This window comes from Myotis lucifugus, unplaced genomic scaffold (assembly GCF_000147115.1).
Source record: "Myotis lucifugus unplaced genomic scaffold, Myoluc2.0 scaffold_100, whole genome shotgun sequence".
Lineage (NCBI taxonomy): Eukaryota > Metazoa > Chordata > Mammalia > Chiroptera > Vespertilionidae > Myotis > Myotis lucifugus.
Window position 1 is genome coordinate 2,152,793 of NW_005871148.1, and position 20,449 is coordinate 2,173,241.

Below are 20,449 nucleotides of genomic sequence, written 5' to 3' on the forward strand. Positions count from 1 at the left end.
GGTATAGGATAAGAAGAGAGAGCAGAGAATCGGGGACAGGGTGTTGGGCAGCGGGCCCGCCCCACCCGGGCGCTGGCGGTTTTGGGGTGGGGAGAGGGTGCAGTCGGGGTCCCCAGGCGCGGCAGTATGTGGGGGCAGGGGCGGGGCGCTGCGGGCGGGTGCTGGGGACACTCCTCTGAACCAACTTGCGATAGGCCCACGCCCTAAGGAGTTAAACCTTTCTCATGTTACCCAGCGGCTTATAAGGAGGGGAGGCCAAGCCTGCGCCTTAGTGGGAGCCTTTGGGGTTTATTCTCTGCCCTTCTAACTTGGTGAGTTGGTTTTATTATTTTACATGTTTCAAACTTGGATTATGGGGGTGGATTTTTATTTTAATGTGTTAGGAGCTTTTTTTTGCTGGGTGGGTGGTGGGAGGCGGAGGAGAGCGCTTAACATCTAAACATTTAGGAGAGGTGATTGCGAAAATTATTCTGACACTTAGGAATGCTCAGGGCCACCGGGATGCAGCGCTCTCGCCAGTGTGGGCAGCTGGGAGTTGAACGATCTCGGCCTGATACAGTTGGGTCCGGAAAATAGCTAAAGGCAAGCTTGGCCGACACTGAGTGCGCCCAGCGCCGCTTTAGGGGCTCCCCAGACCGCGGGGCAATTGGGGGCGCCGGGCTCAGCCTCTGCATGGATTTTCCGCATGAAGCTGCCTGTGCGCCCCGAGTGCCATATGTCAGAGGTACCGTCCCTAGGCTCGCGCACGCATGCAGGGCGGCCGCTGAGGCAGCGCGAGGGAAAGTGGGGTTCCATGTCTCTCCCACCCAAAGCTCACTACCGGGGCGCCAGCGTGACCCCCTGGGAGGGGGGGGGGCAGGCAGTTCCCTGCAGAGCACAGGTCCTCAGCGGCCAGCCCGCGCCGCTCAACTTCCCAGGTTCCCTGAGCTGCCTGCCAACCCCAGGAAAGCGCCCCTGAGGCTGAGCAGTTCTGTAGCGAGGGAGGCGGATTTTACAGAGGAAATGGGTTATTTCCTTCTCATTTTCTTCTTTTTTTAAATTAAAACAAATCAAAACACACACGCACGCAAACAAACAAAACCAACGCCAAACTCCCACCAACCCCCAAAGTCAGGCGATGGAAGTTTGTGAGGCGGCAGATAGAATGTCACCGAACGCGGGAGCGTTAGCAAAAGCTCCCCAAGAGCCAACTGCGGAAGGGAGCGATTGCAACTTGTCAACCAGGAAGCTGGTTGAGATTGCACGGCTGGCGCTCCGTGCCAGCCCTTTCTCGAAAGAGATAGCTCCTGTCCTGGAGGAAGGACATTTCTCAGGAATCTTATTGTTTTGGAAACCATAATAAAACGAGCGATTTGTTGGCAAAAAAAAAATACCAAGTGCTTATGCTGAAATCTCTAAGCGGTGCATCTCCCCATATCCCAAGCACCGTGATGTGGCATTTTGGGGGGCAACAGTAAGCACATCCAGCCTGGCGGACACAGAAATGCCTCCTCTCGTGACGGAGGCGAGGGGAGGCAAGGTGGAGAGTTACAGTGTGGAAATAAACAGTGCAGCCAGGGAACGCTCCCTCGCTCTTAATGAGAACCACTAACCCGAGCTTTCCTCTGTGGTTTCCCAGAAAGGACGTCTCCCCAGTGGAACTCCTGAGGAGGACACTTAAATTAGGGGCTTGGGTTTCAACATCATCCTCTTGTAAAGCGGGTGTATCGGTTGTATCCGGTGATTCAGCGCTGCTGAGGCAGCCCTACAGGTTAGGTTTGGGATTTTTTTTTTTTTTTAAATAGCGAATGAACTTTACCTAAATACAGAATGATTTTGACAACTGGGTTCGGAAACAGCTTGTCCAGAGCTGTTACCCAGGCCACACCTTTAAGAAGAATGGAGGTTGGCCATGCCTTGCCCAGGCTTGGCTTATTCCAGCTGCCACCACCATTTCCAGCCACAGCTTGCATTTAGAACTTGACTCTGAGCTGACCCTGGATTAACACCCTGACGGTCTATAATAACCCGGTATTTTGCATTCTTCGTGCCCCAGGTCGAGTCTTTTCTCAACAAACCAAATCACAGTGAAATTCCCAGGCTGAGCAGCTGAACAAGCCCTGGCAGAGGACTCATGTATTTAAGGTTAAGACAACCCAAGGGTCGGAGATACTCCAAACTGCCCGGCGTATTTTGTTATCCTTCCTTTGGAAGAGCGTTAGGGTGGAGACAAGACGGTAGCCAGGAACCCGTGCGTGCGCGGAATCATAGTGTTACGGTTGAAGAGACCCTCAGACTGCCATGTCTAACCCCTGCTTTCAGAGATCATGGAAATTAGGGACCAAGCGATACAACTTCGCAAATAATGTCCTCAGGAAGGACAAGCCCAGCAGCTTTGCGTGGGTTGGAAAAAATCAAAGGGTAGCTTAGAGCAAGCCAGGGCCCAAGGCTACCATCGAATGATAGGTGTTCAGGGCAGGGGGAGGTCTGAGATCATCGAGATCTAGTTTCTCTGCACTTGACCTGTGGGTGATACTGGCCATCCGGCAGCAAAGCGATTCACCCAGAACCACAGTCACTCAACTTGCCTTACCAGTTCGATCCCCACACAGTGAACTAACATCCCTTCTCATCAGATAACGTCACATAAAACCGAAACGGACAGGTATTTCCCTATTCTGGAAGAATCTGTAGAGGCTTCTAAGTGAGTGAGTTCAAAAGTCGGGCCTTAGTTCCTTGCTCTGTCGAGGCTGAGTTTGCTGAATGAATGGCGCAAGGAGAGGAGACAGGTCCAGGAAAGCATTTCTTCTTCTTCCTCACTCGATGGCGCGGTTTCCTAAGGACAGAGCAGTGCATGGCTCAGGAGCACCCCAATGCTCACAGTTTGTTTAGAAAACTTTTATTGAGCACCTACTATGTGCCAAGCATGCTGCCAGGTGCTTGGTCTGGAAAGAGCTGCTGACTACCCTGTAGGCGCCTGCCCTGTACAAAATAGATGTTATTCTTCCATTATTATCTATACTGTGGTCTTATCTTCAAAGCTAAATTGGGCAAACATAGCATGCTTTAGAATGAGGAAGTCATAGACCAGAAAGTAAGGCTGAGTTCAGGGGGGGCGGTTAGGGGGGGGCATCTTTCCTTTATGGTATCCCTGTGATAAGAAGGTTCCTGTCCTCCAAAAACCTAGGACTGCAGGTGAAAGTCACATTTGCATGTAGCTTAGGAGAGTAGCACAGATTAAAGCAAAGCTTCGAAAAACAAAGGAATCGAACACCCTGAAGGGGCTCAGAAAGCACAGCGACCAAAAGGCTGCCTTCTAACCAGCTGACCAGATCTCACCCAGGTCCACCCATACTTCCGAGAGCCACCTAGCAGGTGCCCCTTCTTCCCCGCTCCCCGGTGTCCGTGGGCCCCCAGCTTTGGCCAGAGAAATCGGGTGAGTAATAAAACTCAGTGAGCCTTAAAGATGCTCCAGAGACCTCTGACTAAAGACCTGGCAAATGAGGCGCTCAGGCCCAGAGAGGCGGAGGTGGGGTGACTTTGCAGGGTCCCACAGTGACCTGGTGAATCCGGTCACAGACCTCTCTCTACCCACGGAAGTCAGGGGAGCTTTTTTTTTTTTTTAAGAAAATACAAGTTTCCTTACAATGTCTATAAAACAAACCCCTCCCTGGCCTTTAAAATGCTGTCCCAGGGGCTGATCCCACAGGGCCCGGGAGGCGGGAGATCTGACTCTGGACCATTTGGGTCAAGTCCCTTCACCTCCCTGGGGCTCAGTTTCCCCGTTTTGCAAAATGACCTGCCTTGTGCAAGGAGGAGATGGACAAGATGAGGTCCACACTCCCTTTCAGCCGTCACATTCTGTAATTCCAACTCCACCCTGGGCTACAGGTTGCTCCTAATCCCACCGATGGTGCACATGCAAACCACTGGTCGCGACAGGTGCAAAGAGGGGTGCGCCTACCGCCGGACTGAAACGCTGGCCTGGCGCAGAGCCTTCCGAGGATGGGTCAGCCTATCCTTGTACAGAAAGTGCAGTGTAGTCCGAGTCGTCTAAAAAGATCTGTCTTCATCCTGCAGTCATTTTAGACCAAAGAGAGAGTCAGTTTGCCTCTTTGGGCCCTCATCAACTTTATTCCAATATGTGTGTTTGTTTACCCCACTATGTTTATATTCAGGTTGGTGCTGAGCCCTCTGCTAAGACTCTAAGATCTTACGTGCACCCTCCCAGGTTAGAGTGACTACAGCAATATGGCCTTGGACAGTTCTGCCTGTCCCAGTGTGCTGACCTCTGGAAGTACGCTGCTGGGTGGTGGTAAACATGCATTTTAATCTGCAGGTTCCTTATCGTTATCAACAAACACGTACGTCTCGGAGCAGAGACCATCTGTCTTTTCACTACAGTATTCCCCAGGCCTAGCCTTGGGCCTGGCACTAGTAGGCACTTTTTTGAAAAACAAATGTATGTGCAAGGTACTTGGGAATGCGGGAGGGCGGGACATAGGAAAAGATACAGAACCCAGATTTTGTTTTTTATGAGCTTAACATTAAATTCATCAAATATGAGAGACTCATTAAAGTATTCAATGATGCCTGTCACGTGGAGAAAGCCCCTTAGGTCGAGTCAGTCAGAGGGAGCATCAGGGAAGATGGATTTTGATGGCGCCGGGCCTTAAAGGTGCCAGCTGTTGAGGGCATGCAGTCTGGGGAGAGGGTGTGGCCACAGGCCGGTGGTTAGAGCCTGGAGGGCAAGGAAGAGTCCATTTGGGCCATGGCAGGCGGGTCAAGTTTTAGAACAAAAATAAGGCTTCAAAGATAGGTCGGGGTTCGATCCTGAAGGACACGGAAAGGCAGGCTAAAGGTGGATTTGATGGCTCAGAACGAGGAAAGCCACATAAAAATGAAGTCAAACCAATGCAGCATTTCAGAAAGCTCAATCGTACCAGACACGAGGAACCAGTAAGAGACCAGTAAAGAAGCGGTGGCCTGGGAGCGAGCGGGGTGAAGTGCAAGGGGTGAGGGCTGAGGACCTGCGCTGTAGACTGCCGCCTGCCCCCTCCCTAGGGACCAACACTATTCTAGAGTGAACACTGTGGGGTGAGGGGTGGGGGGAGGTTCTTTCCTGCGCCAGTGGCCTCATCTTGGGAATGGATTGAAACGTCTCATGGGGGACGGGGGCCGTTGTGAAAACCTCATTTGCTGGAGGGCTCAGGTCAGGGCTCCCATCGGAAATCAGTTGCTTTCCAGGATGGGAAATGGGAATGACAACTGCTCTGTAGCTCGCAGCCTGTACCTTGAGCTGTTTAACTGCCCTTCCCACCTTCCCAGCTGCTCTCAGGAACGACACATTAACACCCGTGGAAACGCAAAGGCCCTCGCTGCAGGGAGCTTAAAGCTTCTTAACGCTGCTTACGCCCTGTTTATGCAACCAAATACTTAACAGCAATAGGGCAAAAAGTGGGCATCCGAGCCCTTTCAAAGTCGTAGGCCACTGTGGGATAGTGATGTCAATAGGGTGAATCATGAGCTTGGGTCAGATTTGCTGCTTTTTAACATTTATAGAATAAACTCAGAATATGAGATTCTAGCTCCAGAAATTGGCAAGTCTACTGGATAGAGGAGGTTGCGTCCTGTTATTTTTCAATTCCTGTTCATTTATCAATAAAACTTGCCTTAGTACTTAATACAGCAGCTACGGAAAGGGTACACACACCCTAAAAATTCACTGTATAATTGTAGAGACTTCTTCAACTCAAGGTGGGTTAGCAGGAAGAACTTAAAACCATGAACTCATTATTATAGATACGAATTTTTAGTTGGGCGCAAACCATGCATCACTGTTTCAAAGTTAGCAACTGCAGAGCCTGAAAACCACAGTGTGTGGGTGCAACAGCCCAGTGCCGAGGACCTCAACTTCCTCCTCCAGTGCTTCCCCTTACTTAGCGGTGTTCAGGTAAGGTCTGACATACATTGAAGTTTGAATGGAAAGCTGCAAGGTCAGGGTAACTTAGGGTTAAGTTAACTGGCTGCCCAGATCCTACAAGTTGACAGTGTCTTCTTTGATCACTATATTCTATGTTTTCATTGATTTTTAGGGACAGGGATAGAGAGAAACATCGATGAGAGAGAATCATTGATCAGCTGCCTCCTGCACGCCCCCTACTGAGGACTGAGTCTGCAACCTGGGCATGTGCCCTGACTGAGAATCGAACAGTGACCTCTTGGTTCGTGGGGCGACGCTCAACCACTGAGCCACACCAGCCGGGCTAGTCACTATATTCTGGAGTAGCATTTGTGGTGTGCATGGGAATTCAGTTGCTAATGTGCCAAGTGCTGAGCAACTTTGATAACTTACTCATGCCAAACTCCCAGGAGACAATTTCCACATTTGGATTTATAGTTACATCCACATGGGAAACTGATCATAATCATGAGGTTGCTGACTGAGTGGGAAATGGGATCCAGGAGAGGTGGCTGGTAATCTGGTCAGAGGCGTAGAGCACAGACGCATAGGGTGTCTCCGGCACGTCATCCGTGGAAGGAAGGTGGCAGGTGCGTTGTCCATGTTTGCCCCTTAGCCTGCTTTTTTCTAGGTTTCATTTTTTTTTTTTTTACTATTCTGATCACTATGTTCTTGCCACCTCAGTAGGGGTGTTAAAGTCCCCTACTATGACTGTATTGTTGTTGATCTCTCCCTTAAAGTCCTCTAGAAGTTTTTTTTATATATTTAGGTGCTCTTATATTGGGTGCATATATGTTTTCCAGGGTTATATCCTCTTGTTGGTCAATCCCCTTTAGTATTATGTAGTGACCTTTGTTGTCCTTTAAAGTCTATTTTGTCAGATATGAGTATTGCTACTCTAGCTCTTTTTTTTTTTTTTTTTCCGTTTGCATGGAAAAATTTTTTCCATCCCTTCACTCTGTGTCTTTTGTTCTGAGGTAGGTCTCTTGTAAACAGCATATAATTGGGTCATGTTTTTGTATCCATTCAGCTACCCTAGGCCTTTTGATTAGAGCATTTAATCCATTTACATTTAGGGTTAATTCTGCATGCCTAGGTTTCTCTTTCTGTTTCTTCTTTTCATTATGGCAATCCCTTTAGCATTTCTTGTAATGCTGGATTGGTGGCGATGTACTCCTTTAGCCTTTTTTTTTTGTCTGGGAAGCTCTTTATTGGACTGTCTATTTTGAATGACAGCCTTGCTGGATATATTAATCTTGGTCTCCATTACCTTGAGTACTTGATGCTATTGCCTTCTGGCCTGTAGAGTTTCTGATGAGAAATCTGGTGTCGGCCTTATGGGAGTTCTTTTGTAGGTAACAGTTTGCTTTTCTCTTGCTGCCTTTAAGATTTGGCATTTAATTTTTGGCATTTTAATTATGATGAGTCTGGGTGTGGGTCTGTTTGGGTTCTTCTTGCTTAGGGTTCTCTGTGCCTCCTGAACTTATGTGACTTTTTCCTTTACCACAGCGGTTCTCAACCTGTGGGTCGCAACCCCTTTGGGGGTCGAACGACCCTTTCACAGGGGTCACCTAAGACCATCAGAAAACACATATTGAATATATAATTACATATTGTTTTTGTGATTAACCACTATGCTTTAATTATGTTCAATTTGTAACAATGAAAATACATCCTGCATATCAGATATTTACATTACAATTCATAACAGTAGCAAAATTACAGTTATGAAGTAGCAACGAAAATAATTTTATGGTTGGGGGACACCACAACATGAGTAACTGTATTAAAGGGTCGCGGCATTAGGAAGGTTGAGAACCACTGCTTTACCAGGTTAGGGAAGTTTTCTGCCATTATTTCTTCAAACACATTCTCTATCTCTTTCTCCATTTCTGCCTCTTCTGGAACACCTGCTATTCTAATATTGTTACATTTCACATTGTCCCACATCTCCCTTAGCTGTCCTCCCGTTTTTTAATTGGTTTTTCTTTTTGGTTCTCTGATTGATTTTTTTCAACCCTGTCTTCTAATTCACTGATTCAATCCTCAGCTTCCCCTAGTCTGCTATGTATTCTTTCCAATGTGTTCTTTGTGTTATGTCATTCTTTATCTCAGACTGTTCTTTTTTCATAGTTACTATATCTTTTTTCATGCTGTTGAGCATCTTTACCATCATTACTCTGAACTCTGTTTCATTTATCTCCTTCTGGATAATATTCTTGTTCTTTCATTTGGGGGTTGTTTCTTTGTCTCTTCATTTTGGCTGTCTGTTTGGGTTTGTGACTATGAATTAGGTAGATCCTCTATGACTCTCAATCTCTAGTGCAGGAGTGTCAAACACTATTTCTGACTAATTAGATCAGGCAAAGACTCAAAGTCTCCAGAGACCACCTCTGCCTACAGACTGATAGGATTCTGACTTGAATGGCCCCAGACAATCATCCTCAGTGGTGGTGAGTTTTTTTTCAACAGGGTGGGGCAGTTGCTTCTGCCTGGAGGCTAATTGTTATTTTTAGTCTCTGAAGTGGCCTCAGGGCAGGGTGTTTTCCAATAGGGTGGGTCAACTGTCTTCCCCCCCCCACACCTGTCCCCCCAAGGCAAGGCAAATGTCTGTGTGGGAAAGATTTCCTCCGCTGAGTGAGGGAATGACTCAGCATAGGAGACTGGAGGTGTCTGCCTTCTGAGCTCTAACCCCCAAGTCCCCAATCCTGGCTTCTGCTCACACAACTCCAATCCACTCTGCCCTCCCTCTGCCAGAGCACAAGGAGTTTGTGCATTGGCCCTTTAAGGGGGTGCCTGAATTTCTAGGCGTCACTCCCTGGCAGACAGCAACACTGCTGCTTTTCACAGCCAGATGTCATGTGGGTATCCTTCTCAGTTCTGGTCTCTGCTGGGGGGGGGGGGGGAGCCAGCTTGGGGATTAGATCCCAGAGTTCTCAGTGGCAATCCCCCACAGCTGAGATATCTCTCCAGACCTTCGGTTGCTGTCTGTGGACGCCCGCCAAGCCCTTTCGCATCTCGGACCAGTCTCTATGTGGTCTCCACTTTTGGTCCTCGGGTATCAGGGTTCTCCTGTGAGTCTTCTGTTAATTATTCAGGAAGTTTTTCTGTATTTCAGTTGTAGTTCCAGTTTGTTTCTGAGAGAATGTCTGTGCAGCATCCACTTACTCTACTGCCATTTTTAATTCTCGATCAATCTAGGTTTCATTTCTGATCAACATTCCCTTTGCTCACTTCACTCTTCCTTTACCTAACTTGTCTTCAAGTTCAAGGTCACCACTTATGCTTGGTCTTTTGGCCATTCTCTATCCTTCACACTGCCTCTACTAGTAAATATCTTCCCTGATGCTTTATGTTAGTTTGTTTTTCCCATTTAATTGCCACCGCTTGGAAATCTTACCTCTAAATTCTTTGGGGGATCCATTAGATTTTTTATTATCCAAAGACTTTCTACTAACTGCACATGATTTAAATATTCATCAACCTAAAAAATGTGATAAATAGTTCTTATCTGTTAAGTTTGCTAAAGAGCATTCGAATCATCAACCCTCGTGCTATTATGGTTCTGACTTCTTTAAACTTTTTATTTTAGATTAAGAATGACCGAGAAGAAATCACAGCTTTGTTCCGGAGCCAATGTTTATACTCAAGTGCCTGATGGAGGGTGGGGCTGGGCAGTAGCTGTGTCTTTCTTCTTCATTGAAGTCTTTACCTACGGTGTCATCAAGTCATTTGGCGTCTTCTTTAATGACTTAATGGACAGTTTTGAGGAATCTAATAGCAGGATCTCATGGGTAATATCAATATGTGTGTTTTTCTTAACATTTACAGGTGAGTACATCTTTCACCTTCAACACTATTAATTTTAACTTGCCTAACTACAGAATGGTACACATTATGGTTGTGATGCATCTTCTCCATGACCTCTTGGTACTTTCTAGCCTCAAGTAATACAGTTTTCAGGAAGTTGAGAATGGCCAGAGAAAGAGGAGCTGGAGGGGGAAAAAAGCCTTACTTGTCAACCTTGACTGACTTCAATTTAACACACATGTATTGGACACCTATTGTAAGTTGATTCTTAGGATGCTGTCGATTACTTTGAGGACAGCAGTAACCTCCAGTTCTACGAGGGATGCAATTGTTTTTGTTTGTTTTTTATATTTTTTATTGATTTCAGAGAGGAAGGGAGAGGGAGATATAAACATCAATGATGAGAGAGAATCATTGATCAGCTTTCTCCTGCACGCCCCCTACTGGGGGATTGAGCCCACAATCTGGAACCCTATGTTTTACTTTATTTTTATTTTTTGTTTGTTAATCCTCACCCGAGGATATTTTTTCCATTGATTTTTTTAGGGAGAGTGGAAGAAAGAGGGAAAGACAAAGAGAAACATCTATGTTAGAGAAATACATTGACTGGTTGCCTCCTGCATGGACCCCAACCAGGACCTGAGCTGGGGAGAAGCCTACAACTGAGGTACATGCCCTTGATTAGAATCGAACCCGGGACCAAACCAGCTATGGTGATGCAATTGTTTTTAAAAAGCAGCAGATCAAAAGTACTTGGACCCTAGCAGTGTTGTTCAGTGATTAGAGCATTAGCCCGTACACCAAAGGGTCTTGGGTTTGATTCCCTATCAAGAGCATATACTTGGATTGCAGGTTCGATCCCCGGTCCTGTTCGGTGCAGGTGGGGGAGGCAACCAATTAATATGTATCTCTTACAGCAATGTTTCTCTTTCTTTCTCTCCCCAACTCACCCCTCCTTTCCAATCTCTGTGAAAATCAATGGAAAAAATATCCTCAGGTGAGGATTTAAAAAAAAAAAAGTATTTGGCCAGTGTGGCTCAATTGGCTGGGTGCCATCCCGTGCACATAAAGTTTGTTTGTTCGATTCCTACTCAGGATACATGCCCAGGTTACAGGCTCGATTCCCAGAAGGGGGTGTGCAGAAGATAACCGATCGATGTTCTGCTCTCACATCAATGTTTCTCTCTCTTTCCCTCTCCCCTCCTCTCTCTCAAAATCAACAAATATATATATATATATATTTTAATTAATTTCTTTTTATTTATTTCAGAGAGGATGGGAGAGGGAAAGAGAGAGAGAGAAACATCCATGATGAGAGAGCATCATGGATCAGCTGCCTCCGCACGCCCCCCACTGGGGATCGAGCCCACAACCCGGGCATGTGCCCTGACCAGGAATCGAACCGTGGCCTCCTGGTTCATAGGTTGACGCTCAACCATGGAGCCACGCCGGCAGAGCAAAAAAATATATATTTTTTTTAAAAAGACATTTAAAAAGAAGTACTTGGCCTATTGGCCCTGGTCTCACAAAAACATGCTTAGGTTGGAAACATGAAGATGTGGCTACATGAAGAAGAAAGATAGAAGCTTTGTAAATGATATTCATCAGCCACTTGGAATTATTTATCCCATCACTACCTTCCGTTTGGTGTGCATAACTGAGAGTCAACCATACTTTCATATCACTTTCCTAAGAATCAAATGGAAGTAAATTGGAATTTGACCCTAAATGGAACATTTAAAAAAAAAAAAAAAAAAAGCCCAGCCCAGCTGGCGAGGCTCAGTGATTGAGCGTTGATCTATGAAACAGGAGGTCATGGTTCGAATCCCGGTCAGGGCACATGCCCAGGTTGTGGGCTTCATCCCTAGTGGGGGGCGTGCAGGAGGCAGGTGACCAATGATTCTCTCTCATCATTGATTTTTCTTTTCTCTCACTCCCTCTCTCTGAAATCAATAAAAATATATTTTAAAAAGTCCAAAGTAGTGAGTATAGAAAATGAAGTCATTCAAGCAATTATAGGAAAGCCCATTTTTATTACAGAATAACATAAATCTAATGCATATCTAATTTTATAGGCACTCAAGGTAACTCAGAATCTTTCACTTAAAAATACAGAAAAGAGTTTTATACTATTACTCTGGCTTTCTCGCTCTCTTTTTAAACAAAGTGTGTGTGTGTGTTTTTTAAATCCTCACGAGGATATGTTTTTATTGATTTAAGAGTGAGAGGAAGGGAGAGGGAGAGAGAGGGAAACATCGACCGGTTGCCTCCCATACACACCCCGACTGGGGATTGAACCAGAAACCTGGGTATGTGCCCTGACCAGGAATCAAACCCGAAACCTTTAGGTGCACGGGACAACGCTCCAACCGAGCCACGCTGGCCAGGGCACTCTGGCTTTCTCTTTAAGGAACTCAAAGAATATATTGTCCAGTTTAACCAAATACTAAAATACAGTTGACCACTGAATACAGGTTAAGAGCACTGACCCCTCAATAGTCAAATGTATATGTTTTGACTCCCCAAAACTTAACAGTCATCCCTGGTATTTTGGGGGAATTGGTTCCAGGACACCCACAGATACCCAAATCCATGGATGCTCAAGTCCCTGACATAAAATGGGGTAGATCGATGCATAGTCAGTCCTCCATATCCGTGGACTCCCAACCGCAGACTGAAAATACTGTTATCCATCTGCAGTTACTTGAATCTTCAGATGCAAAACCCGGGATAGAGGACCAACTATATTTATTTTTTAAAATCCAAATATAAGTGGACCTGCCCAGTTCAAACCTATGTTTTTCGAGGGTCAACTGTAATTCCTGAATCGGTTTATGTAACCACTGCAAAAATATGTAGTGTACATCATCGCTCCCTGTTCAAGACTTATGAGAAGGAACCTTATTAAATCCGATTCTTTTGTGTTATGTGGTGTCCACTGTCTTTCCATGTCCGAGACTTTACAGAAGGAATTGTGTTAAAGCGAACGCAATTCTGGGAGTCAAATGGTCACATTATGCTCTTTCCACGCAGCTCCCCTCTCCACTATCCTGAGCAATCGTTTCGGACACCGCCTGGTAGTGATGGCGGGAGGCCTGCTTGTCAGCACCGGGATGGTGGTGGCCTCCTTCTCCCAGGAGGTGTACCACATGTACATCGCCATTGGCATCATCTCCGGTAAGCGCTTCTCTGGGCTTGAAAGTTTTCCAGACATTTAGTTTGAAGGACAAGGAAGGGAAGCAGGGACTCAAACCCAAAGTTTCTTTTCCTCTGTCCCTTTCTCTTTAAAATGAAAGTGTCCCAGCCCTAGCCGGTTTGGCTCAGTGGATAGAGTGTCGGCCTGGGGACCAAAGGGTCCCGGGTTCGATTCTGGTCAAGGGCACATATCTTGGTTGCAGGCTCCACCCCAGCCTGGGCCCTGGTCAGGGCTCGTGCAGGAGGCAACTAATCGATGTGTTTCTCTCACATTGATGTTTCTCTCTGTCTCTCCCTCTTTCTTCTACTCTCTTTAAAAATCAAAGGAAAGCCCTAACCGGTTTGGCTCAGTGGATAGAGTGTCGGCCTGCGGACTCAAGGGTCCCAGGTTCGATTCCGGCCAAGGGCATGTACCTTGGTGGCGGGCACATCCCCAGTAGGGAGTGTGCAGGAGGCAGCTGATCGATGTTTCTCTCTCATCGATGTTTCTAATTCTCTATCCCTCTCCCTTCCTCTCTGTAAAAAAATCAATAGAATATATTTTTAAAAAAATCAAAGGAAAGATATCCTCAGGTAAGGATTAAAAATCCTATATAATAAAAGCCTAATATACAAATTGTCCCCTCGACTGGGAGTTCGACCAGGGGGGTGGCCCCACCCCGGCTGGCAGCAGCGGCAGGCAATCGGGGGAAGGGAGGCCTAAGCCATCAGTCAGACATCCCCCGAGGGCTCCTGGACTGCAAGAGGGTGCAGGCCAGGCTGAGGGCCCCCCCCCCCCCCTGCAAGTGCATGAATTTCGTGCACCGGGCCTCTGGTAAATAATAATACAAGAATAAGCTCTATTTTGTGTACTCACAACTGTAAACCTACTATTGCCAACCCCTATAGTTTGCCACCCAAAGACATCATTTTCACGAAGTAAGATTTTAATTTCTTTATGCAGTACTTCCCAAATCAGGATCTGAGGATCCTGAGCCATAGAGGGAGGCTTATGCTTAGGAGCCTGAGAAAACCTTTTTTACTTTAAAAGGAGTCCATACATTTCTGACATATATATATTCTATAGACATATATTATGTAGATATATAGATATGACATATATTGTATTATTTATGTATCCATACATAGCTAGTTTTGCACACTTTTAAATTTTTTAGATATTTCTGTACATTTCAAAACTCCATTATTTTCAAATAGAAGTCTTATATATAAAAACTATATTCAATACAAGTTATGTCCACTGTGAATTAAATACATTTGGAAAAAAATGCAAAAAAGCAGAAAAGCAAACAAACAGAAAACAGTTTTCATACTCTAAGCATCCCAAAACTACAGTCGCAGCGTCTCCGGACCTCTAATCCTTTGCTACGACACCTTTTCCAGAATGAATTCCTGGGCTCCCAGAACTTAGGATTTAACAAATAAACACAAACCGCCCAGGCTGTGGGATGCGTCTCTCCGACGTCGGTCAGTGTGTGGCTCTCATAGTTCTTTTTGATTCGCACAGGTTTGGGCTACTGCTTCAGTTTCCTCCCAGCTCTCACCATTCTATCTCAGTACTTTGACAAAAGACGTTCGATCGTCACCGCAGCTGCTTCTACGGGAGAATGTTTTGCTATGTTTGCTTTTGCACCAGGTAGGTGGACCACCACATCTGGGTATTAATGAGGGGAAGCCACTCAGCTATACTTGTCACTCTAACTTACCCACAGTTGGCCACCGGATGTCTGTAACTCTATGCCTAATGAAAGGGTGTTTTCTTCTCTCCTTCAGCACATTTTTGGGGTCTATGCTCCCTAACCCTCATGTTAGGAATTCAAATATATACATATTGATTTCAGAGAGGAAGGGAGAGAGAGAAACATCAATGATGAGAGAGAATCATTGATCAGCTGCCTCTGCACACCCACAGTGGGGGTCGAGCCCACAACCCAGGCATGTGCCCTAACTAGGAATCGAACCAGTGACCTCCTGGTTCGACGCTCAACCACTGAGCCACACCAGCTGGGCAGGAATTCAAACATTTCAATCCTAGTCCAAATTTACACAAATAGGAAGATATGTGGCACATATTCAGTAGCAAGGCTTGAAACATCCATTCCAAAATAAATAATTTAGCAAACTCTAAATCCCTACTTCTGCTCAGTACTGTCTCCTGGGTCTTGAGTCCATGCCTGGCCTTACCTTCTATTTCTCTTCCCTCCCGTCCACCCAAGCGTTCACGGCTCTGAAGGAGAACATCGGCTGGAGGTACAGCCTCCTCCTCGTGGGCGTGCTGCAGTTAAACATCGTCCTCTGCGGGGCGCTGCTGAGGCCGATTCTCATCAGGGGACCAGGGTCACCGAAAACAACTGGACAGGAAAATCCAAAAGAAGTACAATATATGCTTGAAAACGAGAAAACTCGCACCTCGATAGACTCCATTGACTCAGGAGTAGAACTAACTACCTCACCTAAAAACGTGCCTGGTCACACGGCCGTGGAACTGGAGCCGAAGGCCGATGTGGAGCAGCGGATCCTGGAGAAGCCCAGCCCCAAACGCGGCGATGAGAAAGGCCCCCTGTTGGACTTCTCCGTCTTGAAGGAGAAGAGTTTCATCTGCTACACGTTCTTTGGTCTCTTTGCGACCTTGGGGTTCTTCGCCCCTTCCCTGTACATCATTCCCTTGGGCATCAGCCTGGACATCACCGAGGACCGGGCTGCTCTTCTGCTCTCCACAATGGCCATTGCCGAAGTGTTCGGGAGGATTGGAGCTGGTTTCATCCTCAACAGCCAGCCCATCCGGAAGATCTACATTGAGCTCGTCTTCGTCATCTTGTTGACTGTGTCTCTGTTTGCCTTTACGTTTGCTACTGAATTCTGGGGTTTAATGTCCTGCAGCATATTTTTTGGCGTTATGCTTGGAACCGTGGCAGGCACCCACATCCCACTGCTCGCGGAAGAGGACGTGGTGGGAATTGAGAAGATGTCTTCTGCCGCCGGAGTCTATGTCTTCATCCAGAGCATAGCGGCGCTCGCTGGGCCGCCCCTGGCAGGTAATGCCAATACAACGCCAAATCCAAACCCTTGCCTGCTATCCCCTCCCCCGCTTTTTTTCAAGGTAGAGTTGGACAGGTGGAACATCTGTCGCCTTTCTGGACCTGAATCATACTAGTTCAACATGACACACTGTTTAGGGCAGGGATATTCCTAAGGAAGACTGGAGATAGCTTCGTAGGCTCTCAATGGAGATCATATCCTCCTATATAATAAAAGGCTAATATGCAATCGACCGAACAGCAGGACAACCGATCGCTAAGACACGCACTGACCACCAGGGGGCAGACGCTCAATACAAGAGCTGCCCCCTGGTGGTCAGTGTGCTCCCATAGGGGGAGCACTGCACAACCAGAAGCCGGGATCATGGCTGGCGAGCTCAGCGGCGTGGCGGGAGCCTCTCCTGCCGCTGCGGCAGTGCTAAAGATGTCCAACTGAGGACATCCCCCAAGGGCTCCCAGACTGCGAGAGGGCACAGACCAGGCTGAGGGACAGCCCCCCCCTCCCCCCCAGTGCACACATTTCATGCACCGGGCCTCTAGTTATATCATAAAGTGGGCCCTATCCTATGGATTATATAATCTACAATGTTTAGTATTTCCTTGTTAATTGTGCTAGCTTCCTGTTCGAGTGTAAATTAAAAGTCTCCTGATTCTAATATGTCCATAGACTTAGAGAACTGGCAGAATTAGAGATTACCTGAGCAGCTCTCTGGACTTAATAGGAGGAAATGGAAGGTCAAAGATTGTGAGCCAATGGCCCAATGGTAAACCGGTGACCAAGTCCCTCTGCAGCCCCAGCTGCCCAGGCCTTGCCCACCATCGTGCTGTGTAAATGCTGGAGGGGCCCATGGATTATGAGCTCGTTACCCTCTGACCTGTGGAACAGCAGGACTGAGCGACTTCTGTGAGCCACCTTCCCTTCCTGGGAGGGTGTCAGGGAGCTGAGCACAGAGCAGCACTCCAGTACTCCCCTGATCACTACCGCACACTTCCTTGTGGGAGGGACAGGGTGCGTTTCATACCTTAGACCTGAAATAGGACTTTAACGTTGTTGGGACTGGAAATCTTACCCCATGTGGACAGAGACCTGACATGAGCCCAAGTGAAAATAATAGAGCTCTTTCCTTTCTTAAGAATATTCCCTTTCCGAAGAAGCATGCGTCCAACAGTCCCGTGTTTTAGTACAGATTATCCCATGAAGACATTTAAAAAATATATGTTTTTATTGATTTCAGAGAAGAAGGGAGCGGGTGAGAGAGATAGAAACATCAATGATAAGAGAGAACCATTGATTGACTGGCTGCCTTCTGCATGCCACCCACTGGGGATTGAGCCTGCAACCAAGGCCTGTGCCCTAACCGGGAATCGAACCGTGACCTCCTGGTTCACAGGTCGACGCTCAACCACTGAGCCACGCCAGTCTGGCAGCCCATGAGGACATTTTAGCGACACCGTTACCTCAGCTGCTAATAAGTATACGCTGTCTGCTTTATTTCTCCCCCTCTCCTCCCCCGTTACCCCCCAGTCTAGAAAAGATTCCTGCCTTCGACCCTTTTTCTTTAGATAAACAAGATAAAACAAGGCAGGCCAGGAGAGAGAAGCGTCTGAGTGTGGGGGCCGGGGGAGAGGGGTTTGCGCCCGGTGCTGACGGTGTGCCTGCTCTCCCCAGGGCTGCTGGTGGACCACAGCAAGGTGTACAGCAGAGCCTTCTACTCCTGCGCAGCCGGGATGGCGGTGGCCGCGGGGTGCCTGGCGCTGGTGAGGCCGTGCGGGAAGGGACTGTGCCGGCGCCACCACGCAGGCGACGGGAAGGCGGAGAGCTACCGGGGGAGAGCTTTGCAAGACATCCCTGAAGACTTCCTTGAAATGGACCTTGGGAAGCACGAGCATAAAGTTCCTATGAAAACGGAGCCAGAATGACAGACAGGCTTTCGTACGACATCAACCACCCAAGGCTGGTTGGGGGGCGGCATCTGGGGGACACCGTGGTGTAGAGGAGCCAACCATTCCACCTGCTTTCAAAACGACACTTGGAAGGGAATGGGGACATGAACACTACCACCAACATCCTTTTCTCTGTGCTTTCCTGTTTGCTTGTTCTTTAAGCCAAAACAGAAACAACCAAATACTCTTCCACACAGAAACCTGGCTGTATTCCGGAGAGACCCAGAGACACGCGGAAGCACCGTGGTCCACATTCCAGTTTTAAAATAGTGACGCAAACTGGCAAAGTGGTTGTAAGCGCTCTCACATATATCACCTGCTATACTGTAAAACGATATCTAGCCCGGGTCATTGAAATGCAATTGGCCATTCAAAAAAAAATCTTAAATCACTTTTACAATTTCTCATTTTCAGAAATATGAACAAATGGTCAAAACTCTTTGAAAAATACTGAGGTTTTATATTAAAAACGTCTAACCTCTTAATTTCCCAAATATTCAATGGAAATGATGTACACTTTAAGACCAAACATTTGGCTAATAAATGGAAATTTGTGTGTGTATATATATATAGTATATATATGTGTGTGTGTGTATATATATTGTATATATATGTATATACACACACACACACACATATGTATACACACACACACACACACAAACTTGAAAATTATGAATGTGAAGATTCCCACGTCTTTTTATGGCCAGTCATTACCAGAAGTATTTCACACAGAATATACAGAATAGCATTCAAAGTGCATTTCCTGATGCTCTTAATTATTCAGAAATATGTGATTGTAGTATCTTTAATTTAAACCACTATTTATTATTAAGTTATTCTAGGATGATTAAAGTAATCACAAGAAATATCACCTGGGACATCAGCATCACTTTCAGCTCCCTCGGCAATCCTTTCGATGCCTCAAAGAATACGAATGCTACTTCTCTTGTAAAGTTACTCCAGGAGGCCAAATGGTAATGATTCTTCAATGTGACTGAGGACAACATGTGCTATTTGAAGGGGGGAAATAATGAATAGCAAATAGCCTTAGCCTTTTAAAATAAGGTTTCATCACCTAAGAATACTTGAGGATGTTCTTTGGATCAGAATTCTATTTCATTGAATGGTTGAAGCATTTCTGATTTAAAAAGAAAAACATCTGACTGCTGAAGCATTTCGGTGTTTCACACGGGGCGGCAGGGACAGTAACTTGACCATCACGAGTTACAAGTGGCAATTTCCGTCTTATATAAACTCTGACTGCTCTTAATTTGCCAGAGTTTTCAGGGTAACCGATCATTGTTATTTTGTGTTGTTGTTTGCAGTTACACTACATGTATAGTATTTCTCATTTTAGCCATTTGCTGTAAAGAAAGTAAATATGAGGATAACGGGTGGGTTACTGGCTCCTACGTCCCGAATCTTACTCTACAGGTGATGGTCCATGCTCGCTGCTCCATCCTCATTCATCTTCACTGTTAATTTATGACAACTCAGGGGGAAACAATATAATAAGCCTAGTTTGGTTACAGGTACACAAAGCTTGAATATTTCTCTGCACTGAAATGGAAGTGGCATCGTTCAGCACCACCTGCTATATTTTGTACAGAATTTTATCAGCCATAGACATAGGACAATCTGTAAATCTTTGGGGGGAGGTGGAACAGGAAATGACAAAGTGTCCGTCAAAAAAAGACACACCTAAAATGAGGTCGATGTAGCAGACCTGTCACTGCTTGAGAAGGACACTGAGTGTGACTGTTGCAGACTTACATGACTTCAGCACTTTATAACCATTTCTACTATGAATGTTAAATACGGTTTAATATTTATAACTGATTTCTGAGCTCTGTGCTCATGTCCATTCTGTTAACTGCATGAAAAAAATATATGCCAATTCCAGTTTGTCAATAATCAAGGTTTTAAATGTTTGGAAGAAAATTAAAACGGGATTGCTGATTTGTTCTGTACTAGGGACATTCTGGTACTTCTAGATTTGTAATAAATATATAGCTTTTTTTATTTAAAGAGATTGATTCGTTTTTTATTGACTCGGCATTCATTGTTTGATCCAATTATAGCTATAAAAACAACTTTTCTGAAAAAATTTTTAACTCTACTAGAGACAACACAAACACTTCCAAGAAGTGTTTGCTGAATTTATTTCTTGGATGAAATACATGAATGAAATGATATCACAGTAGCCACAGAGTGATAGCTAAGCCTCTCAACTGTTCTAAGTGGAAACAGTTAAGACTATCCAGTTATAGAATAATCCTGAGAACTGTCCTCCCTCTAGTAGCACAGACTCCCCAGGCCAGGGGCTGGGGAACTTGTGTAAAGATTCAGGTGGTAAATACTTAAGGCTCTGGGTGCCGTGAGCGCTCTGTCACAGCTATTCAACTCTGCCGTTGTAGTGGGAAACTAGCCATAGGCAGACAAAACTCCTGGACCAGATGGCTTCACAGTTATGTTTTATCAAACATTCAAAGAAGAATTAACACTGATCCTCCCAAAC

At 46.1% G+C, this 20,449-nt stretch overlaps 2 protein-coding genes across 5 annotated transcripts in view; one reads left to right on the forward strand and one right to left on the reverse strand.

Moving 5' to 3' along the window:
* The window catches only part of ARSG (arylsulfatase G), a 90,903-nt gene that overhangs the window by 66,833 nt on the left and 3,621 nt on the right, over window positions 1-20,449 (reverse strand). The gene's annotated exons all lie outside the window — the stretch shown is intronic.
* On the forward strand, window positions 174-19,959 carry SLC16A6 (solute carrier family 16 member 6). Of its 4 annotated transcripts, none has more exons than XM_023756934.1 (6): window positions 174-311; window positions 9,534-9,772; window positions 12,785-12,928; window positions 14,454-14,582; window positions 15,163-15,981; window positions 17,548-19,959. In XM_023756934.1, the coding sequence occupies exons 2-6, from the start codon at window positions 9,541-9,543 to the stop codon at window positions 17,835-17,837; spliced, it is 1,614 nt and encodes a 537-aa protein (XP_023612702.1). In that variant the 5' UTR covers window positions 174-311; window positions 9,534-9,540; the 3' UTR covers window positions 17,838-19,959. The 4 variants fall into 4 exon arrangements, with proteins under 4 accessions (XP_023612702.1, XP_006092478.1, XP_023612704.1 ...); XM_006092416.3 differs by having other exon boundaries at window positions 17,654-19,959; XM_023756935.1 differs by lacking the exon at window positions 174-311 and adding an exon at window positions 6,304-6,531.